At 39.9% G+C, this 25,076-nt stretch overlaps 1 protein-coding gene across 1 annotated transcript in view; it reads left to right on the top strand.

Annotated features, from left to right (window-relative positions):
- LOC126475969 (uncharacterized) overlaps window positions 1-25,076 on the top strand; it is a 114,946-nt gene that overhangs the window by 57,801 nt on the left and 32,069 nt on the right. Inside the window, exons 11-13 of the mRNA XM_050103506.1 lie at window positions 6,876-7,076; window positions 7,779-7,905; window positions 24,106-24,412. Of these exons, the coding sequence (XP_049959463.1) occupies window positions 6,876-7,076; window positions 7,779-7,905; window positions 24,106-24,412 (635 nt within the window). The remainder of the gene's footprint in view (window positions 1-6,875; window positions 7,077-7,778; window positions 7,906-24,105; window positions 24,413-25,076) is intronic.

Here is a 25,076-nt window from a genome sequence, read left to right as displayed (position 1 = left end):
AAGGGAGTGAGACAGGGTTGTAGCCTGTCCCCGATTTTATTCAATCTGTATACTGAGCAAGTAGTAAATGAAACAAAAGAAAAATTCGGAGTAGGTAGTAAAGTCCGTGGAGAAGAAATAAAAACGTTGAGGTTTGCCGATGACATTGTAATTCTGTCATAGACAGCAAAGGACTTGGAAGAGCAATTGAACAGAATGGACAGTGTCATGAAAGGAGGATATAAGATGAACATTAACAAAAGCAAAATGAGGATAATGGAATGTAGTCGAATTAAGTCGGGTGATGCTGAGGGAATTAGATTAGGAAATGAGGCACTTAAAGTGGTAAAGGAGTTTTGCTATTTGGAGAGCAAAATAACTGATGATGGTCGAAGTAGAGAGGATATAAAATGTATACTGGCAATGGCAAGGAAAGCGTTTCTGAAGAAGAGAAATTTGTTGACATAGAGTATAGGTTTAAGTGTCAGGAAGTCATTTCTAAAAGTATTTGTATGGAATGTAGCCATGTGTGGAAGTGAAACATGGACGATAAATAGTTTGGATAGTAAGAGAATAGAAGCTTTCGAAATGTGGTGCTACAGAGGAATGCTGAAGATTAGATGGATAGATCACATCTAACTATTGAGGAGGTATTGAATAGAATTGGGGAAAAGGGGAGTTTGTGGCACAACTTGACAAGAAGAAGGGACCAGTTTGTAGGACATGTTCTGAGGCATCAAGGGATCACAAAATTTAGCATTGGAGGGCAGCGTGGAGGGTAAAAATCATAGAGGGAGACCAAGAGATGAATACACTAAGCAGATTCAGAAGGATGTAGGTTGCAGTAAGTACTGGGAGATGAATCAGCTTGCACAGGATAGAGTAGCATGGAGAGCTGCATCAAACCGGTTTCAGGACTGAAGACGACGACGACAACAACAACAACAACAAATTTTAATCTTTAAGAAATGAAATGATCATATGGCGTTGTTGGCCGGGAGGCCCCATGCGGGGATGTTCGGCCGCCGTATTGCAAGTCCTTTTTAGTTGACGCTACTTCGGCGACTTGCGAGTCAATGATGATGAAATGATGATGACGTAAGTTCCGTGACAAAGACACTCCCGTGTTACTACTATAGGCCTTCAGCGTGACTGCCATCTATAGGTTATCTGTGGAAAGTACATAGTTTGGCACAATATTTCAAATTTTTAAGTAGATAATTTAATGTTTTATAGAATTATGGTTTGCTAAAAACATCAGGTGATCTCGGTATCCATATGACGTCTGTATCTCAATTGCTGTCACACTGTTGTATAAGTTTGCTCCTTTGATGTAGAAGTTATGGTAGGTGTTAAACATTTGCTGGAGCATTATTTATGCTGTTGTGAAAGTATGACAGATTATTTCATAATGACATTTTGTGATAGCATCTTGGTCTCATGATGTCCTTCTATGACATATATGATGCAATGGGCCTAGATGACTACAAAATTAAATGATTTATGTGCAATGTAGAATTTTGTGTCATACTTCTGCGTTCAAATGTATGTAAATAAAAATGAAATAATCAATTGAAACGTGTTAACTTCATACGTCAATGGAAAAATAAAAAAAATATTAATATCTGGTTCAAATGGGACAAAAACACATCAGAAGGCGATTAATACTTTGAACTGTATGCACGAAAATGACAAAACTTACTGATTAGTACCACTTCTAAGTTATATATGAATAGGCCAATATCTATCAGAATGAATTCTCATACCTCTAAAAATTTTACAAACCTTTAAAAGATTTTTAGTTTTACCCTGAATTCAGTCCCACAACTTATTCCCGTCTTTCCTCTTGTTCTGTCCATTGTTTGTTGTTGTGGTCTTCAGTCCTGATACTGGTTTGATGGAGCTCTCCATGCTACTCTATCCTGTGCAAGCTTCTTCATCTCCCAGTACCTACTGCAACCTACATCCTTCTGAATCTGCTTGTGTATTCATCTCTTGGTCTCACTCTATGATTTTACCCTCCACACTACCCTCCAGTACTAAATTGGTGATCCCCTGATGCCTCAGAACATGTCCTACCAACCAGCCCCTTCTTCTTGTCAAGTTGTGCCACAAATTTCTCTTCTCCCCAATTCTGTTCAATACCTCCTCATTAGTTACGTGATCTACCCATCTAATCTTCAGCATTCTTCTGTAGCACTACATTTCGAAAGCTTCTATTCTCTTCTTGTCCAAAGTATTTATCGTCCATGTTTCATTTCCATACATGGCTACACTCCATACAAATACTTTCAGAAATGACTTCCTGACACTTAAACCTATACTCGATGTCAACAAATTTCTCTTCTTCAGAAACGCTTTCCTTGCCATTGCCATTCTACATTTTATATCCTCTCTACTTCGACCATCATCAGTTATTTTGCTCTCCAAATAGCAAAACTCCTTTACTACTTTAAGTGCCTCATTTCCTAATCTAATTCCCTCAGCATCACCCGACTTAATTCGACTACATTCCATTATCCTCATTTTGCTTTTGTTGATGTTCATCTTATATCCTCCTTTCAAGACACTATCCATTCCGTTCAACTGTTCTTCCAAGTCCTTTGCTGTCTCAAACAGAACTACAATTTCATTGGCGAACCTCTGAGTTTTTATTTCTTCTCCATCCATGGATTTTAATTCCTACTCCAAATTTTTCTTTTGTTTCATTTACTGCTTGCTTAATATACAGATTGAATAACATCGGGGAGAGGCTACAACCCTGTCTCACTCCCTTCGCAACCACTGCTTCCCTTTCATGCCCCTCGACTCTTATGACTGCCATCTGGTTTCTGTACAAATTGTAAATAGCCTTTTGCTCCCTGTATTTTACCCCTGCCACCTTCAGAATATGAAAGAAAGTATTCCAGTCAACATTGTCAAAAGCTTTCTCTAAGTCTACAAATGCTAGAAATGTAGGTTTGCCTTTCCTTAATTTTTCTTCTAAGATAAGTCGTTGGGTCATTATTGCCTCATATGTTCCAATATTTCTACAGAATCCAAACTGATCTTCCCCGAGGTCAACTTCTACCAGTATTTCCATTCGTTTGTAAAGAATTCGTGTAAGTATTTTGCAGCTGTGACTTATTAAGGTATTTTGCAGCTGTGACTTATTAAAGTATTTTGCAGCTGTGACTTATTAAAGTATTTTGCAGCTGTGACTTATTAGACTGATAGTTCAGTAATTTTCACATCTGCCAACACCTGCTTTCTGTAGAATTGGAATTATTATATTCTTCTTTATGTATGAGGGTATTTCACCTGTCTCATACATCCTGCTCACCAGATCGTAGAGTTTTGTCAGGACTGGCTCTCCCAAGGCTGTCAGTAGTTCTAATGGAATGTAGTCTGCTCCCCGGGCCTTGTTTCAACTCAGGTCTTTCAGTGCTCTGTCAAACTCTTCACGGAGTATCATATCTCCCATTTCATCTTCATCCACATCCACATCCTCTTCCATTTCCATAATATTGTCCTTAAGTACGTCGACCTTGTATAGACCCTCTATATACTCTTTCCACCTTTCTGCTTTCCCTTCCTTGCTTGGAACTGGGTTTCCATCCGAGCTCTTGATATTCATACAAGAGGTTCTCTTTTCTCCAAAGGTCTCTTTAATTTTCCTGTAGGCGGTATGTACCTTACCCCTAGTGAGATAAGCCCCTACAACCTTACATTGTCCTCTAGCCATCTCTGCTTAGCCATTTTGAACTTCCTGTCGATCTCATTTTTGAGACGTTTGTATTCCTTTTTGCCTGCTTCATTTACTGCATTTTTATATTTTCTCTTTTCATCAATTAAATTCAAAATGTCTCCTGTTGCTTCATCTCTCAAAGCTACCCATTCTTCTTCTACTGTATTTCTTTCCCCCATTCCTGTCAATTGTTCCCTTATGCTCTCCCTGAAACTCTGTACAACCTCTGGTTTAGTCAGTTTATCCAGGTCCCTTCTCCTTAAATTCCCACCTTTTTGCAGTTTCTTCAGTTTTAATCTACAGTTCATAACCAATAGATTGTGGTCAGAGTCCACATCTGCCCCTGGAAATGTCTTACAATTTAAAACCTGGTTCCTAAATCTCTGTCTTACCATTATATAATTATCTGATACCTTCTAGTATCTCCAGGCTTCTTCCATGTATATAACCTTCTTTCATGATTCTTGAACCAAGTGTTAGCTATGATTAAGTTATGCTCTGTGCAAAATTCTACCAGGCGGCTTCCTCTTTCATTTCTTACCCCCAATCCATATTCGCCTACTATGTTTCCTTCTCTCCCTTTTCCTACTATCGAATTCCAGTCACCCATCTCCCTTCACTATCTGAATAATTTCTTTTTTCTCATCATAAATTTCATCAATTCCTTCATCATCTGCAGAGCTAGTTGGTATATAAACTTGTACTAATGTAGTAGGCATGGGCTTCATGTCTACCTTGGCCACAATAATGCATTCACTATGCTGTTTGTAGTAGCTTACCTGCACTCTTATTTTTTTTATTCATTATTAAACCTACCTACTCCTGCATTACTTCTATTTGATTTTGTATGTATAACCCTGTATTCACTTGACCAAAAGTCTTGTTCCTCCTGCCACCGAACTTCACTAATTCCCACTATATCCAACTTTAACCTATCCATTTCTCTTTTTAAATTTTGTAACCTACCTGCCCGATTAAGGGATCTGACATTCCACGTTCCGATCTATAGAACACCAGTTTCTTTCTCCTGATAACAACGTCCTCCTGAATAGTCCCCGCCCGGAGATCCGAATGGGGGAGTATTTTACCTCCGGAATATTTTACCCAAGAGGACGTTGTCATCATTTAACCATACAATAAAGCTGCATGCCCTCGGGAAAAATTACGGCTGTAGTTTCCCCTTGCTTTCAGCCGTTCGCAGTACCAGCACAGCAAGGCCGTTTTGGTTAGTGTTACAAGGCCAGATCAGTCAGTCATCCAGACTGTTGCCCCTGCAACTACTGAAAAGGCTGCTGCCCCTATTCAGGAACCACACGTTTGTCTGGCCTCTCAATAGATACCCATCCATTGTGGTTGCACCTACGGTACGGCTACCTGTATCGCTGAGGCACACAAGCCTCCCCACCAACGGCAAGGTCCATGGTTCATGGGGGGGTTCTGTCCATATTCATACCAATTACTTCCCAAAAATTGCCAAGTTTTTGTAGTATTGTTAGTACTTAAACATGATTAAATTTATAGATAAAATGTATGTTTCTGTGTAACTAAAACTACTGAAATACATCCCTATGACAAATGGAAATACTTTTTACTTAGACTAAATCTTTAAGAAACTGTTCATACTTCAGTGGCAGGCTCTATTGGGAGAGTTGAAATCTGCAGTTACAGTGCAGTACCACTCTGTCAGATTGTCAGCACTAGATGTTCAGTGTGCAAAGGTTTGTTATGTTTTGGTGCAACTGGAAAGAATAAACAAAAAATCAGTTGCAAACAGTCTGGTTATTACGTTATATTAATTGCTTTAGTTGTGCTACCTTTGTGTTTTACGTCCATCAATGGTGTGCATTGGCGGTATGTTGCAATCAGATCATTTGCAGTGATTTTAAATTTGTATTAAGGATTTTTAGTACTTTGAATGAATGAATGAATGAATGAATGATAACAATACAGCACTTCAAAGCATTGTTCTTCTGATTGTGTAGCTGAATTGTAGTGCCCAAATTAGCCTTGTAGGAAAGTGTAACTCTTCTTTAAAAGCGACCATGTATAGAACATTAATGTGATCCATTCTTGTGCCATTCTGCTGGCTACCTTGTTTAGATTGTCGAGTTGTTTCCTTGTGTCTGCTTTTGTCTTGCTGTCTATTGGTACACTGCCTGCAAAGGCTAGGCAGACCATTTGGGCTATATGTGCATCTTTTGCATTCTTATTTCATCGTTTATTGCTTTCCACTATCATCATGTTTAGCAAAATTAGTGACAGTCAAATTGATGTTCTGCACCTTTCTTGATCTCAAACTCTTCAGATAGTGCTCCTCTCAATCATACCTTCACCATGCATCTGTTAGAATTCCCATATACAGTTTGATGTAGTGCCATATGATCCTTTGTTCTTAAAGATCCTTCAGAATCTGTCTGCTGATAGAATTGTGTATTTCTTATAATCTTGGAAGTTTGCTACCACCTTTTTGTTCTTTAAGATCCTATAATGTATTGGTCGTTCAAGGGTAAATATCCATTGCATGCATCTTCTTGCCTTTCTAAGGCTCACTTGATATTCTCCGAGTATACTGTATATCTGTTCTGCTTTCTTTAGTGATAGTTTTGACAATGCTTTGCAGCCAATATCTAGTTGCAATATTTCTCTGCAGATGTTTCATCCCTCTCATCTCCCTTCTTATATCAGAGAATCTTGATCGTGTTGTTTACCCTCTCCACTTTATTGTCTATGCTGCCATTCCATCTTTTCCAGTTGCTTCGTTATCGTATATTGCAGATAATACATTTGAAACTTATTTCCACTGTACAATTTTGTATAACAATGAGTTTCTGAAGAAGTTAGTAGTAATATTGCAGTGAGTTTGGAATTGGTATAGAAATGTTGAAAATAGAAATTCAGAGATTCAGTAAAAAAGGGGAAAAAAATTGTTACTGCTAAGTCACATTTATATGCTGTCATTGTTGATTTGTTTGATGTATGGGCTTAGTGTTAAGTTCATTAGTTACTTCGGTACTGTCTGCTTTTTGTCTTCACAAATAAGTTCATTTCCAATATTTAAAACTATCATGAAAATTAAACGTGAGGCTGTACCAAATGTAACAACTAACACGGTTCACATATTTCAAGAATGAAGGAAATTTAAAAAATTGCATTTATTTTTGTGTTGCAGTCGGGGATCCTGCAGCAGTTACTGACACATCGTGAGACTTTGCAAGAAGTTATGGTTCAGCTATGTGACTTAGTGCAAAGGGAAGCATTCACGAGATCACTCTTCGCCCTTGAGCTCCTTGATCCAGCTCATTATTCAGCAGATCATCATAGTCATCCAAGTGGGCATTTTCACTCTACTCCCAAACAGCATGGGTACAAGGTAGGTTAGTTAGGAAATAAGACACAGAGATGTATGATTTGTGTAGCACTTTCGCTGTTGACACCAAAAGCGGTGGTAGGTGGATTATGAAGGAGATGGTCTTTAAGGTAGTTTAATCTCCCAGAGTTGACAGTAGAAATGGATAAATGAAATATGAAGGGAATGATACTGGTACCACAAGCTTTAAGGTTTAATAATTTTTACCCTCTCCTTTTAGTGCTGCTGCTGCTGCTGCTAATTCCCTTGTCATTTATTCTGCATATTTGTTTTCCTTATACCTACTCTAAATTTCCCTTTCTTGCCCTTTTTTTCCCACTCATAAAGCATCACAATCTTGTTACTGGCCTCCGTAATTTTCTTGTAGTGTATTCTAGTGATGAAGTAACTGATTCATTCCACATCATAATGAGAATGGGACATGGGACATGCAAGTAACTCACTATTCAGCAACAGTCTGTGTTTACAAGAAGTGTTTCTCCTGGTACCATTTCATATCTTCTAATCATTTAACCTCTGTCTGTTACGTTTTGATGACTGTTAGATCAAATATCACATTTCACTGCATTAAAATTGTTTTAATGGCAAGTAAACTACTATTTGCAATTTGTGATGTTATCAGACAGCTCTTTCTTCCTTTCATTTTTAGATTTCATGATAGTGTCGTATAAACATGCATATAATAATAATATTTTTTATTTCCAGCTAAATCTTGTGGAGTCATTGTGTATACCACCACTTTCTCGAAACAGTAGACTGTCTAAGGCTGCCGTCCAGTTACTGAGATCGGGTCAGGACACTGACATGGTCTTTGAAGTTGTCTCCTCTCCAGGTAAGATGACTGGAAATTTATACTCTTTTTTTTTTTTAATTTTATGCCCAGTGGGGCACATCCACAAAATTGTGTTAACTTGGTCATTTATGACTACGCTACTGGTGATACGGCAAAGAAATGCAATGTATTGAAATTCTCTAGTTTCTGAACAATTGAGCAAATTGATGTGTGAGGGGTGTTCAAAAAAAGGTACAAAACAACATTGTGGGTATAATTGAAGTTTTTTTCCCAAAATAATCACCAGCAGCCTGAGCACAACTTCTCCACTGTTTTACATGCCAAAGGATTCCATGCTCCCAAAATTCCTATGTTGGGGACAGGAGCCAGTCCTCCATTGTGTCCTTCAGTTTGTAGTTTGAGCTGAAGTGTTTCTCACTGAAATGTTTTTTAGTGGATTTGAACACATGGAAGTCACAGTGTGACATGTCTGGGCTGTATGGCTCATGCTCGAGCTATTCCCAATTGAATTTGGCCATTAAACTTTCTGTGATCTTGAAGACTTGGTGGAAACATGTCACTGTGGAGCAGATCCCTCCCTCCATGAGCACCCCAGGCACCACCTTGCCTGATGACGCTGCTTTGAATTTTTAGGAGGAGGTGACAATGCTCACTTCCTATCCCTAGATGTCTCACTACATTACCAGAGTGTGATGTACGCAAATTCAGTCACTTCAGTTGTTAAGGCTTTTTGTACCTTTTCATCTGAACACACAGGAAAAAATACAGTGGCACAATTTTGGTGTGTTCTGGTGACACTAAAGGTGACTATTGGGACAGTACTTTCTTGGAAATTGTGGCAGATTTCCTTCCCCTTAGTGGGATAAATAATTATGTGACCACAGCAATGTAAATAATTATCTTGACACTGCTGACTCTGCAGTACAGTTGAGGGTTACCTGGGAAGTAGTACAGTTACAGTAGTTGCACCATTCATTTTGTACACTCTCTCTCTCTCTCTCTCTCTCTCTCTCTCTCTCTCTCTCTCTCTCTGCCTCTCTCTGCCTTCCTTGGTGTATTGTGACTTTCAATTAGGCTTTTCCAGCATTGCTCCATAGAGGACAGGCACATCTGGCAGCCCATCATCTCTCTCACAGGCTACCTACCTGGTGGCCCTGTTGCACACATTTAGTGCTGTGCTAGCCACTTGGTCACCTCTGCCTACAGGCTCCTGGTTGCTGTAGTATGATTACAGACACCACAGGTCAGCCGTCTGCTTGCTACCTGTGCCCATGAACGTCCAACTGTTTGTTGATAGGCATGCAAGCTGAAACAGTTTACTTTAATTCATTGGCTTGAAGTTAATTTTTCGAGGATGTCCAGCAGTAGGTGCTTGGATGTAACATATATTCTGTCCTCGTATCTTAAATAAAATTTGCATTGGTGAATGCAGCTAGGCAGGTCTTCCTCTTAGAAGATGGGAAATTATCTGAAGCACAACAGTGCTAAATGTAAACTCATTTATTTAAAAAAATTGTATGTCAAATAATTAAATTAAACACAACTGCCACTCCAGTGTCCAAAGCCCCTAAACAATCTTGACAGCTGTTGACCATTACTAGTGGTGGTGGGAACAACTGAATGAAGCAAGTCAATTATGTGAGTTGTAGGAAAACAGTCAACTCATTTTGTTGTAGTTTTTCATTGACGTATTCGTTCGTTCTTTCGAGTGAATCTGGTCTATTGGAGGAAGCACGTGAAAACAATCAAAACATTGTAGTTTTGCATACTGACTGAGCTACTCATTATTTCTTTTCAAGCAAAAGCACTCTGCCAGTCTGTCAGCCAGTCAAACCATTTATTCATACTTTGAATTGAAACCACTCTTAAGTGTTACAGTTGACTGAGGTATCCATTCATTCGTCTGAATGAGGCCAGTCTGTAGTACTTTCGCCGGCCGGTGTGGCCAAGCGGTTAAAGGCGCTTCAGTCTGGAACCGCGCGACCGCTACGGTCGCAGGTTCGAATCCTGCCTCGGGCATGGATGTGTGTGATGTCCTTAGGTTAGTTAGGTTTAAGTAGTTCTAAGTAGTTCTAAGTTCTAGGGGACTGATGACCTCAGATGTTAAGTCCCATAGTGCTCAGAGCCATTTGAACCATTTTTTGTAGTACTTTCATTATTCCTTACAAAATAGTGATATACAACCAGGATACACACACCTAAAGATGGTACCCCTACTTTTGGGTGTTTATGAAGATACGTCAGGGGTATGCCAAAGTTAATACAAGCATTATACATATTTATTTAATTATATTGTAAATAGACTAATTCATCTTTTCATAATTTAAAACTGATTAATAAATTACTGTATATTAAATTGTTCCAGATGCAATTAACATGTAATCATTGGGCATACAAAGTTGAGCATAAATTTTTCCTTAGGGGTACATGATTCCACTTTACTGGAAAGGTGTGATGATGTCCAGTAATTAAAAATCATTTGAATGTAGCTCTTATTAAGTCATTCATTTGTTTGAAAGGTAAATATATTTTGCGGGGAATTAAGTTATTTACTAGACACATACCAATCCCACCCATGCATACAAATGTGCATTTCACAGCCTTTGAAAAGTAACATTTCAGGGCGTGAATCGGTTCTATTCACATTCACACATTATTACTTCAATTTCATAGACAAGCCCATCTCTCGCCATCACTGTAAACAATCTGTAAACTCGCCTTTGGCCTGCTTGGAGTGATAATTTCAATCACCTGATCCCCGGCACACTCAGTTCTCAGAAGAAACATTCAATGCATTTGGGATTGTTAAATCATTATTTCCGAGTGCACTGGGTTATCACCTGTCAGCACTGTTACTGTCATTGTGATATTTGTTTTTTTGTGTGTGCTGGTAAGTAGGTTTTAGTTTAGCTTTTCATCCATTTTTTGTGAATAGATGTTTACTTAACAGTGAGGTGGGTATGTTCAGTAGCATGGGCATGACTGGATAAAAAGTAGTCCTGAAGATAAATTCAATGGGATATACAGTATCAGCAAGGATGATTCATAATCTGAAACTACATAAATGAAAGTAAGTTAACAAATGGTGCCATATTTCTCTCGGAAAAAATACTTCTGACAAGTGACAGTACATGTTTAAAAAGCAAGTGATTATGTAATCAAACAATTTCTGTTCACAATAACACTGCGTTTACTGAGAGAGAGTTGTTGGTAGTGGGTGCAAACCAGCAGGAAGACACAGAGCTTCAATAAATTTAAATAAAAAAATAATTGTTCAAAAATAATGGACATTCTGGGGTAAAATAGGGGTGGGGCCACAACTCACCTATAGCAGACTGATCTGTTGAGCATAGCAACACATAACAGGGAACTGCCTTCACACTAGCTTCCATACTGTTTCTTTTCTTTTAGGAAAAGCACATGCTTTCACACACTCAAAAACACACAGAACCCCAAACCCACTTTCTGCCATAGCCACGTTGTGTGGTGTTGAGGGTGCTCTTAAGTTGTGCAGTAGCTGTGACTGGTATGTAGTTAAAAAGTGGATCTTGGATTTTGAGGCACCAGTGTTCTTAATTTATTGAAACCAACTGCAAATGCTTGTCACGTGTATTTTGCAGAGAATAGGGTGGGAAGGAGGGGGCGAGAGAGGGAGGGGGCAAAAGAGGGAGGGGGTGAGAGAGGTGTTTACATGTCAATGGCAAGTTAGATGGATACGCCGTATTCGGCGAATATTTACTATTTGCATGATAAATGAGAGAGAATTGTCAGAGCATGTGCTTCAATAAGTGCCAAAGTGATAAGGAATACCACTCAATCCATGATAAGAAGATTGCAGCACTGCATTGATACCAATGGTCATCACTTCGAACACCTTCTGTAAATGGACATTCATACCACGTTTGTGACTTTTATTGACCTTCAAAGACCGTACTGTTACCCATAATTGGATTTGTCTCAATAGTCGCTATCATAAAAGAAGTACCAAACTATAGCATCCCATTAAAAAAAAAACCAAAGTTGACCTTCATATCTCTGAAGCGACCCCCACCTAGCAACAAAAAACCAGTGTCATATTACATTTCCCATTGCTCTGTGCAGCTTTTGCCCCACAAACTTTTCAGATTCTATCATACTTTTGGAGTTATTCTCGGTGGCAATAGTAGGACTCACCATGTTTATTGCGTTCTCCGTCATGTATACTGTGTGCAGAAATTCTATTCATTTTGTGTATATGGTGTAAAAACCCATTATATTTTAAGCTTTAATCTGCAAATTATCATCATCATAACTTTAAGGCAACATTTATTGCATAATGTGTTCATACAATGCAATCGAGGTGTTACAGCAATTTGAAAAATCAATAACATAATAATTATACAAAACAAGGAAAAATAATGTTAAAGACATTATGTCTAGGCGTAATCACTGTAAGACTTTTGCCTTCTAGATCTTGATGCACAACAACTGCATCACTGCCCCCCCTCCCCTCGCCACCCCCCTTCCCCCTAAGTGCTAACAATACTTGTGATTAAACTTGACGTTAGTCCAGATTGCATGGTGACCGGTTTTGCTGTTGTGGAGCCATCAGAGGTGTAGTACCTGATGCCTGTGGTGCTTTGTTGGTGACAGGGTAGCAGGTGGTTCTGTCATGTCTGAAGGTGATGCAGTATGTATCGTGTCTGCCTTGGTGGAAGCAGTACTGAACGCAGATTTTAGGTGATCAGTAGAAACTGTTGTTGGTGTTCGCATGGCATCAGTTCTAAACGTTTTATCCTTTGTGCTAAGTACTGTATATAGCCCACCGTACAGTGGTTTCAGAGGTTAGCATACCACATAATGTCAAATGAACACTGAGTCTCTTGTTTTCTTACTGAAATAGGCCAAAGTTGCTGTGCCTGTGAGTGTAGCTAGCTGACGAAGACTGCTTCATTGACGGGTGTATCCAGCATGTTGCAGAGGGTTTCGTCATGTAGTCTATTTGTTGTCCATAGACAAGGTCAACTGCAGTTGTTTTCATATTTTTCTTGATGGCTGTGCAGAGTAAAGCTCTGAATAGGGAAAGTACTGCCAACTTGCCAGTGGCCACCATTTTGGGCCCACTGCACCACTGGTGAAACATTGCCTTCTGCAGCATATTTAGTTGTGTATATTAAAGTGCACTCAGCTGTCTAATGCACTGCTAAAACTGCTCAGTGGCTTAAAACGGAACATGTCGGATGTTTAGCAACAAAAAATCTCAACAAATTCAAGTTAATGAGTTGAAAAGCATTTGTTGTGGCAAGCACGAAAAACAGTTTTTTTCCCCTGCTATCCTTTATTAAAAGCGAAAGCAGATTTCACAGTTATTGTTGCGGTATGAAGTTAGAACATCTGTTTTCGGTCCTATCCAATAGTCAGCATGACGAAAGGGAACCAATATTAGTTCACAAGTGCGAGGAAAAATCCATCGCTAAATTAAATCTCTATATCTACTTACTTCTTGTTCCTGCTACTCGGTACTGTGAAAATTCGTCCAATGTCTCTTTTGTTATATGAAATGAGGGATTGGATTCAAATATATGTGCACGTTGCCTTAGTAAATAGAATTAATAAACATGCATATATGATTACGCGTGATTTATATTTTTGTCAGAACTATCACATAAAACTTTGTTTGCAAATTGTTCTATGACATTAGGAGAATAGTTACAAAAGTACAAGAGAACACAGTATTTTTAAAATGTGTTTGAATAAAAGTAGACCTACGAGCAAAAGTAGGCTGTAGGAAACAGTAACAACTGTATTTGTGTTAGTACTCTGTAGATTAGCAGGCGGGTTAATGGTTACTGAATGAAAGATGGTAGGTACAGTGCCGGCCACTGTGGCGGAGCGGTTCTAGGCGCTTCAGTCCGGAACCGCACAGCTGCTACGGTTGCAGGTTCGAATCCTGCCTCGGGCATGGATGTGTGTGATGTCCTTTGGTTAGTTAGGTTTAAGTAGTTCTAAGTTGTAGGGGACTAATGACCTCAGATGTTAAGTCCCATAGTGCTCAGAGCTGTTTGAACCATTTTGGTAGGTACAGTACTTGCCTAGTGCACTTTTTTTTCTTTTTTTACATTATATTGTGTGAAACAAAGTAAAATTTATTATTGTGAGCATTGTAAATGTAAGTTTAAAACATGTTGCATAGTCAATTGGGTCAAATATTTTGCCAGTCATGTTAATTTTGTTCAGTCCACTTACTATTTTTTGTTTTAAATGCTAACAGTGGCAGTTTTATCTCTTAAGATTTCTATTTTGTAATTAAACTACCATTAAACCATCCTATTAGCTCTTGTGACTTTTTTTGCTGTTCAGATGGACTAGAAACTAAGTAACAGAAATGTAAAAAGGAGACAGACAAAAGGCCAGAAATAAACAAAATTAATTGATTGGTTAAGTCTAGTTCCTGCAACCTTTCCCATTGTGACCAGTATTCTCCTTCTTGTCGCATCTCTCCCTTTGGAAGGAAATCTGTACAGTTTTCCTCCCGTTTTGCCTCGAAACGAGCAGCCAAAAGCATAGCACTGAGGCATTATTGTACTTAAAACTTCAAAGATACACAGCACTTCCTATGCTTCACACGTAATGATTGGGCCCACAATGGCTGGTAATGTCATGTGATGCAGTTTCAGCCAATCCTGAACTGCAGACGGCGGCAAACGCAGGGGAAAAGAATGGCCATACTTTCCTTTATACAGAGCTTTAGTGCAGAGGGCTCAGTAGCACGATTGGCAAGGTCTCAGTGCAACACTGTTAGTCGTGATATTGAAGAGATGCTTTGAGCTGACAGTACAAGCATTTTACCAAACTATTCCCTGTCGGGTGATAAGAAGTTGTCCAGATCAGGTTCGTGCCTAACATGCCGGCGAGTGCCTTGAATAGATAAGATTCAAACTGCTGGCTCTCTTCAGTGGTAATTGAAATATGCTCACTATTTTTATGTACTTGAATTTTGCATATTTCGTGACAGTACTCACTTTTCCGTGAAATGTTTATTAGATGATATTTGACATTTTTGTGTTGGCTTCAGTCGTCTAGTGAAAGTATGATTCCATAATGCTGTTTTGTCGGCTGCGGAAATGTCCTGGTTCAATGCATTTGCCTCGTTTCTGGTGCTTCAAATACCATTTCTCCGAATGTGCTTCCTTCTTGATGTTTATATAAAAGTAACAGAATAACTCATTTTTGCTGGCCACTTGCAAATTATTATAACGGGGACCTGTACACTGTTCCACCGTCGCACACCGAGAGTTCACTGCCGACTGACTACGGTCAAAGACGACTCCAGTGTCAAAGACATTTCACACAACACACAAGCTTCCACTTGTGACCAGTCTCTTTGATATTCTTCATCACATATACTAATATTAATCAATACGCTGTCACTCTCAAACATATAAGCAAATTAGCATAAAATAAGGCAAATTACAATTCACAAAAAATATTCTGACACAAATATAAGAAAACATTTACAACCTCCCTCATTAGATTTGGTATCGACAAATCTGGTAGAAAATAACACGTCTCCCAGATCCATTACGTAATGCACAATGGTATGCTGAAATAAGCAATCCAGCCCCAGGAGAATGTAGTTGCGATGGACTCGGCAACGATGTTGGACATGGAGAATACCTCCAATTAGTGAGTGAATCAGTCTATGGCAGTGAGACAGTAATTACATCCCTCTGATGCCAGGAATGGTCCAATAACGTTTTGAATTGTTGATAAGGGGCAGTGAACATGCCGAGGGGTGCGCTAATTAGATGAATGATTTTGTTACTTTAAGCCGTACATTGATGGACAAATGTCTTAAGAGTCTCTGTCAATGTCGAGCCAAATGAAAGTTCTTTTCACCAACTGCACTGTAGCACAAACACTAGGATGAGACATGTTATTCAGAGATGCGATGCCCTGCTGTGGCAAACCATGAGTCACAAAGGGTCATGACTTCGACTTCAAGACGGCACTTGAATGAGATGGAGCTGAAGACTAGATGGCTGTGCCAGTATATTATACATTCATCGGACTGATGTGCAAAGGCCAGTACCTCATAATAGATTGCACGCAAGATCACCTCAATGCGGGAGTGTGTGTCTGCCAGGGCATTAAGTTCTACCTCCATGCGGGCAATGTAAATTGTAAACTGTCCAACGAAGCTGGTGTGGCAAACCTTTGTCTGGGTGTTAATGAGATGCTTATGTCAGTGGTTTGTTGAGCATGACAAGAGTGAAGTGTCTACCTTCGAGGATGCATCTGAATTTCTTGATGGAAGCATATGCTGCTTAGTTCACAGTTGTAAGTAGACAGTTCTGCTGTGATGGAGTTAGCTTTTTGCTGTTGAATGCCAAAGTTTGCTGCTGATTGTCTCTCTGCTGTTAGTGCAGCAACTATTGCGGTCACTGATGCAGCAACCATTAAGGCAAGCAGCACTTCTGGAAGAGGGTGCACCAGCAGAACGGCCTCAGCAGTAGCAGTCTTTGCAGTGTTGAAAGCTGTCTCATCTTCACTACTCCGGTCTGTGTGAACCTTGTTGAAGATCGTTCTGAGAAGCAGCTAACAATGCATGGTTCTACACCTGGCGACGGTAGAAATCACTGCAATAAGAATAGTCACCGATCATGGATAATTAACTGTTCTGTCTACCTTGTCTTGGGGTGGCTGAATTCCATGGGCATTGATTGTGTTGCCCAGGAAGCAGACTTCAGAAGCTCCAAAGACACATTTTGAAGGATTGACAAGCAGTCATTGTGAAGGAAGGTTTGGGAATATCTGGTGCAGGTGTTCCATGTGTTTGGCTTTGGAACTGGACATAATTAATATCTCATTAATGTACACGTAGCAAAAGTCCAAGTCTGTTATCGCTTCATCCACGAAACATTGGAATGTTTGCGTGGCATTGTACAACCTGAATGGCATTTTTGTGAACTTGGAGGCCAAATGAGGTGGTGACAGCAGTTTTAGTAGTATCTTCTGGCAGTACCAGTACCTGATAATATGCAGGCATCAAGTCTAAGGTAGAGAATCTGTGCTTATCACAGATATTAAATGTAAAGTTCTCAGTGTGCTGTACAGGTAGTGGTCCCAGATTGTCCTTGCCTCACAGACAACATCCATTGTTCTTCTTGAGCACTATGAGTAGCATTGAGACCTGCCTGCTGCTCGATAGTTGGTGGATGCCCTGCACAAGTGTGATAGACAAATGACAAGGGCATTCTTCAGAGCCACGTATCAGTCAGTATTTGATGGTAAGTCCAAAATGTTGTGAATCTCGATAGCCATGTCTTCATAAAGTGCAACGACGATGTAGCTGTACTTTGTTTCATCAGCTGTGATGTTGGCAAACATGAACTGACTCTTGAGTTGTGCAAACCATAGGAAAAGGTTCTGCTGCCAAAAAGGTGCTAGTTTGACAGCGACTCAGTCAACTGAAGCGCTTAGGGGCACGTCAGCAAATGGTACTGGTTTTGTCATGGCTAAATCTCAGTAAGTGGATGGTGCATGGTGCAGCTAACACTGCAGATCAGCTCTTGACATTCAAAGTACATCGGTGGTGCAGTATGCAGATGATGTGTGGTTGGCATGCTTGATTTTTGCTTTATGTTTGGAATGATACAGCACCAATAATACCTTAGTTGACGTTGGCTGCCATCTACGATCATGTTGGGGTACCACAAATGTTGTAGCTCGTTAGGAATTAACTTTAAGGCTACATTTATTGCGTAATGTGTTCATACAACACAATCCAGGAATACGTCAATGTAAAAAAGTAAAAAAAAGAATAATTATTAAAAAAAAGGAATAAACGACGTCAAAGATATTATGTCTAAGTGTAATCACTGTACAGCTTGTGCACTTCTACACCTTGATGCACAACCACTACAATTACTACTTTTCAATTAACAAAATACACATTTGGAAAAAAATGTAAAACATGAATTTAGGAACATAATATAGATATAAGTGAAATAAATAATTAGACTCATAGTGAATGTTTAGATAATTTAAGTAGGTATGTTGAAAATATGCATGACAGCACATTGTGTACAGTTTATTTTCCAAGAATGGTATTTCAGAAACTAGCTTTATTATACAAAAATGTATGTGGCTTGTGAAATCTGCTTTAATTTGTGTGTAACAAAAATTTTCATTTTTCAAAATCAACAGTGGTGGGGTATTTTGCAAAATTTCGAACTGCTACAGAAGTTGATTACACAGTTTTCAAGAACAATGATATGGAAAAACGTTTTTTATGTATCATCATTTTCAATATATCCCCTCTAAACCTAATACGTCAAAGTACCCTTTGGGGTGTGTTGTGTCCCGTAAAAAAAAAAAAAAAAAAAAAAAAAAAAAAAAAAAAAAAAAAAAAAAAAAAAAAAAAAAAAAAAATTGCATTATTTTGCACCCTCGACGTATCTGCCAAGTTTCATGAAGTTCATGTATTTATTTAATTTAAGCACCAATGTCTCCATTTAGGAAACAGAAGATGAAAGAAAATTTGTGTTGTAGTGAAAAGAACTCATTTGCATTTCAGTATAAAAGATCTGTCACAGAGGTACATCTAATTTCCTTTGCAATATTTATAGAAATTAGACCCCTTTTTCAAATGCAGTAATCTGACTTGAATTCTGTGCTGTAGAACCTACTACACATAATTCAGAAAGCAGTGAAAAAGCACATTATTGGGCATCAGGCAGCTGATTGTCACTGTTATTGTCCAGTCCTCAGTGTTAAGGAGAACCAAACTTCTTTCCAGTGAAAGAGGATAAATTTTAGTGATTTCACACACTAGTAACATGAAATCATTGAGCTTGTTCATGAGACAGTACATTACACTGTCAAATGAATTGAAAGGAAGCAAAACAAGAATATACCTGATTTGACTGGCAAGGTGAGACAATTGATTCCCGGTTGTGATAAGTGCTTGGTTGTGAGTAAGAAAAGGCAAGTGACTACTCCCCTTCTGACTTGGATGATGATCATTATGGCCAAAACAGGATTTGGATTCTGGATTTAAATGTTTTCCTGCTAGTGAGACAAGTGACGCTCTAGAGTAAAAGAATATTGCACAGAAACTCCCTCATTTTAAGCATTTATAAGTTTTGAGGGATTGCCTCTTCACATCTTTCCAGATTGTTATCTGTGTTACAATACCTCCTTTGTGAAGACTGTGAAAAATCTAGGATGGAGTGTAACAATATTATGCAAAGGAGAGTTGCCACTCACCATATAGTGGAGACGGTGAGTCACAGATAGGCACAACAAAAAGACTGTCACAAGTAAGTTTTTGGCCAGCAAGGGCTTCATCAAAAATAGACACCTCCCCCCCCCTACACACACACACACACACACACACACACACACACACACACACACACACAGTGTGACAGCAGCACCAGTCCCTGATGGAAGTGGTGACTGGTGGAGGTAAGGAGGAGGTTGGGGCGGGGAGGGGAAGGGACAGTAGGGTAGGGGTAGAGGACACTGAACTGCTGCTGGGTATTGCATAGGGATAAGGTGGAGAGAGAGGGTAGGGCAGCTGTGTGCAGTCATAAGGTTAGACAGAGGGCAGGGGAGAGGTTGGTGGAGGGGAGTAGGTGAAATGGAGAGAAGTAAAAAGACTGGGTAGGATGGTGGAATGAGGACTGTGTAGTGCTGGAATGGAAATAGGGAAGGAGCTGCATGGGTGAGAACAACGACTAATGAAGTTTGAGGCCAGAAGGGTTACGGGAATGTAGGATATGTTGCAGGGAAAGTTCCCACGTGTGCAATCCAGAAAAGCTGGTGTTGGTGGGAAGTATCCATGTGGCCCACAGCCTGTGAAGCAGTCATTGAAAATGAAGGATGTTTTGTTTGGCAGTGTGCTGAGCAACAGGGTGGTCCACTAGTTTCTTGGCCACAGTTTGTCGGTGGCCATTCATGCGAACAGACAGCTTGTTGATTGTCATGTCCACATAGAATGAAGCACAGTGGTTGCAGCTTAGGTTGTAGAGCACTTAACGGGTTTCACAGGTAGCCCTGCCTTTGATGGGATAGGTGATATTTGTGACAGGACAGGAGTAGGTGGTGGGAGGATGTATGGGAAACATCTTGCATCTATTATAGGGATATGAGCCATGAGGTAAGGGGTTGGGAGCAGGGGTTGTGTACAGATCGAAGTGTGTATTGTGTCGGTTTGGTGGACAACGGAATACCACTGTGGGAGGAGTGGGAAGGGTAGTGGGCAGGACATTTCTCATTTCAGGGCATGACGAGAGGTAATCGAAACCCTGGCGGAGAATTTAATTCAGTTGCTCCAGTCCCAGATGGTACTGAGTTACGAGGGAATGCTCCTCTGTGGCCGGACTGTGGGACTTCGGGAGGTGGTCGGAGAATGTAAAGATAAGGCATGGGAGATTTGTTTTTGTACAAGGTTGGGAAGATAATTACGGACAGTGAAGGCTTCAGTGAGACCCTCGGTATATTTTGAGAAGGACTGCTCATCACTGCAGATGCACGGCCATGGGTGGCTAGGCTGTATGGAAGGAAGGTCTTAGTATGGAATGTGTGGCAGCTGTTGAAGTGGAGGTATTGCTGGTGATTAGTAGGTTTGATATGGACAGAGGTACTGACGTAATCATCTTTGAGGTGAAGGTCAACATCTATTAAGGTGGCTTGTTGGGTTGAGTAGGAGCAGATGAAGCAAATGAGGGAGAAGCTGTTGATGTTGTGGAGGATTGTGGATAGGGTGTCCTCACCCTCGATCCAGATCACAAAGATGTCATCAACGAATCTGAATCAGATGAGCGGCTTAGGATTCTGGGTGTTCAGGAAGGATTCCTCTAGATGGCCTATTAATGGGTTGGCATAGGATGGGCAATCTAGAGGAATCCTTCCTAAACACCCAGAATACCAAACCTCTCACCTGGTTCAGATTCTTTGATGACATCTTCGTGATCTGGATGATGACATGCTATAGACATTCCTCCAGAACCTCAACACCTTCTCACCCATTCGCTTCACCTGGTCCTACTCAACACAACCACCTTAAAGATGGCTACATCAGTATCACTCTGTCCATATTAAACCTACTAACTACCAGCAATACCTCTACTTCGACAGCTGCTACCTATTCCATACCAAGAAGTCCCTTCCACACAGCCTACCCACCCGCTGTCGTCACACCTGCAGTGACAAATAGTTGTTCTCAAAATATATTGACAGTCTCACTGAAACCTTCATAGACCTTAACTTTCCTCCCAATCTTGAACAAAAACAAATCTCCCATGCCTTGCCTTTCCTGTCTCCCACCATCTCCAAAGGTATCACTGTCTGCCCACATATGTGCATTTCCTTCGTAACTCAGTACCATCTGGGACTGGACCAACTGAATTACATTCTGCACCAGGGTTTTGATTACCTCTCGTTATGCTCTGAAATGAGAAATGTCCTGCCCACTATTCTTCCCACCTCTCCTACCGTGGTATTCCACTGTCCATTGTACCTACACAATATACTCTTACATCTCTACACAACCCCTGCTCTGAATGCCTTACCTCATGGCTCATGTCTCTGTAATAGACTTAGATGTGAGATGTGTCCTATATAGCCCCCACCACCTCCTACACCAGTCTATTCACAAACATCATCTATTCCATCAAAGGCAGGGCTACCTGTGAAACCTGTCAAGTGATCTATAAGCTGAGCTGCAACCACTGTGCTGCATTCTATGTGGACATGGCAGCCAACAAGCTGTCTGTCCACCGACAAACTGTGCCCATGAAACTAGTGGGCCATCCTATTGCTCTGCGCACTGCCCACCACGACATTTTTCATTACAGCGACTGCTTCACAGCCTATGCCACATGGATCCTTCCCATCAACACCAGCTTTTCTGGATTGCACAGGTGGGAACTTTCCCTGCAGTATATCCTATGTTCTCGTACCCCTTCTGACCTCAAACTTAGTCGCGCGCGCGCGCGTGTGCGTGTGCGTGTGTGTGCGTGTGTGTGTGTGTGTGTGCGTGTGTGTGTGTGTGTGCGTGTGTGTGTGTGTGTGTGTGTGTTTCTAGCGTCATTTTGTTGGTCCTGTCTGCAACTCAGCATCTCCCTATATTGTGAGGGGCAGCTCTACTTTTCATAACATTACGAAGGCTTTTTTTTATATAAGTCTCATATATGATAACTATGTCAACAGTAGCCATCTATTTGTCAAAACTGGGTAACAAAACAGCTGCAGACAAGCAGAAATAGGAGATGAAAACGAAAGTTCAGCAGCTTGGAATTTAGTCTCTGATTGTACATTGAGAACACTACTCGAGGAAAAACCAAGCACAAATGGATAGATTGCTACTCATTACATAGAGGTGGTGTTGAGTCACAGACAGGCACAATGCGAAAGGACGCTAAATAGTTAAGTTTCCATACAAATTCCTTCTTCCAAAGAAGAAAATTCTCACAAATTCACAAAGGATTGTGTGAATGTGTGTGTGTGTGTGTGTGTGTGTGTGTGTGTGTGTGTGTGTGTGTTCTACCTCTGAAGAAGGATTTCATCTGAAAACTGAAATATTTAGCGTTTTCATTGTATCTGTCTGCGATTCAGTGTCTTCTCTATGTGGTGAGTGGCAATCTGTCCTTTTGCAATTAGTTGTTGTTCCATCCTGGACTTTTCACTGTTTGACACTTAAGGGGGGAAAATCTTAAAATACTGTTGATCTAATGTGACTGGATAGATAAAAAAAATCTACTCATCAAGCAGCGGCAGGAGAACACACCCCATGCTTATTTTCATTGTTAAAATACTGTTAGTTTGTCCAGAATGCTCAGATTTACTGATGCAGGAAACAGTGAATACATTGTCTTCTAATTGTATTACACAGTTACACCAAATGGAAAAAAGTTTATGAATTTTATAGACTGATAGGTAATTGTCCTGAATAGAGGACTTGGAGATACTGGCATTGTATGCCGTTCCCGCTGCAGTGCAGTGTGGCTAATTGCCTGCACCCTTCAGGCCAATTCTCATCATTGGTGGTTTGTGTTGTGCTTGCAGAACTGTTGTGGTGCAACAGAAAATTTATTCATGTTAATATGTATGAATATTACACTCTTGGACAGTAACAAGAGACAGGTTGCTGGTATTAAAAACAAGCTATAATCAAAATCTACAACTAGGATTGACAGTCATTTATATTTTTCCAGTATTTAATACATATGTTTAGGTCTATCAGACGTTTTTGTTTGGAAGAAATACTTGTCACTGTCTTTAGAGTGGCTTTAGGACAGCAACCCAGCGTGATACTCAGATCTCCAGCATTCAGTGCTAGTGATACATATGTTCCAGTGATGAGAACTTGAAACTTTGATTTTAATCAAAGCAGTATTTATACATTGGTAGCTGATAATTGTTCGCTTTAGGGACTAATTATACATTTGAACACAGCCTACACACCACAAAACACTTTTAACCTGTAATTTTTATTAACCCATAACATGTGAGTTTCAGGCAGGCTTGTAGTCTAATGAAACATCTGCCCCAAGTATCACAAATAGGTTCCTCCTTAGTTAACATATACCAGCTTAGTAATATTTATGTAAAAGCCTGAAAATTAAAAGATGAGTGTGTTCTATAATTCTGTTAATGGCTGCTTTGTCTTTTAGAAAGGCAATTATGAATGCTTTTTTTAAAAAAGTTATGCAAAAACAAGTATGTGCAATTTTTTGATCAATTATTCACCATGAAATTGTCTTGATAATTGCTTACATTACGAATTTCCAGCATGATTGTATCACCACTCATAAGAGCTGTAAGTTTGCTTCAACAATTGCAAATGTGTCATTTTTTCCAGTGATGCAAGACAGTTGTAACTTTCATGCTGTTTTCAACAATGTGCATGAGGATATTGAATGCTGCAGTATAAAAGAGTTTGTAGTGATGAGCAAGAGTTAATTGGAGTTGTTTATTATAGGACGCAAAACTTAATTGTGTATGGGCCATTTCAGATTACATTTTACTCTATCTGATTAAGGTTAGGGTATAGTCACAAATTTTACCAACACTAGTTCTTCACTGAAGACGTTTGGTAACCTTATTCAAACATTTATAAGATAGTAGTTTGTACTTCTTACACCCAAGTCACTAACAGATGCAGCAGCATTATCACCATCTTTGTCAGTTGTTGACATAAATTTACAGTGTGACTGCCATGCTGCAAATGTCCATCTTGTAAACTTGCAGATGCTCCAGATTGTGTGATAGATCACACAGCTAGTCAGACAAAGCAGACTGCAGCTGAGGAGGGTAATGAAACTTCAAGACATGGTGGCAAGGAGAGGAGCAGGTCTGAAGAAGCACAACAATCACCTTCCAGCGAGCCACAGCTACAGTTATCCCAGCCACAGCCGCAGCCACAGCCCGAACCTCAACAGTTAGAAGAACAGCCTGAGGAAGCGGCCAGTGTGAGGGCACACAGAGTTATAGTTGCTGCTCGATGTGACTGGTTTCGTCGGGCTCTCTTGTCTGGGATGAGAGAAGCAATTGATAGGTACATAGTCTATGAGGCACAGAGTAATGCACAATCTTGGATAAACTATGTTTTATTACAATCATTAGTACAATATAATAAAAGGTTGAAGGTTTTCCAGTTATCATATAAAATATCAGCATTTCAACTTGAATCAGCTGCTCTGCTAGTAACAGATGCAGCCTGAAAAAGTTATGCACTGGGGCCCTATTCTATATTGTTCATACCAATCGGTGCAATAGGCTAGTCTCGGTAGTGATATCATTTTCAGTTCTTTATCCAAATTTCCTATTCAGTAAGCTTCTGAGACCTGTTACCGAATGGTCCTCCTGCCGATTTTTCGACAACTGTACAGAGAGGTTTTGGATTTCGGTATGGCCCTGTCGTTCAGTTACCTGTGGTTTATTTACACCTATCATTTGTTATTTTAAACATATTGAGCAGTTTTAGCTTTTGATTTAGTGATTGTGTTATTAAAGAATCACCATAGGAAGCATCTGGTGGGAAAGTGAGTTCATAATAGACTATTATCCTTTGTTAGAAATATGGTTGGTTAGGTAGTTACTGCCAATGATTACAGCATAAAAAAAACACATTTTCGGTCAATATTCTCTCAAAATACGTGTTATGTTTATGTAATTAAGAGTTTAAAGATTATTAAATATCAAGACACCAGCTCTGCTTA

The sequence above is a fragment of the Schistocerca serialis genome, chromosome 1 (genome assembly GCF_023864345.2).
Source record: "Schistocerca serialis cubense isolate TAMUIC-IGC-003099 chromosome 1, iqSchSeri2.2, whole genome shotgun sequence".
Classification (NCBI taxonomy): domain Eukaryota; kingdom Metazoa; phylum Arthropoda; class Insecta; order Orthoptera; family Acrididae; genus Schistocerca; species Schistocerca serialis.
The sequence above is the reverse complement of the archived record's forward strand: the minus strand, read 5'-3'. Positions and strand labels throughout refer to the sequence as shown.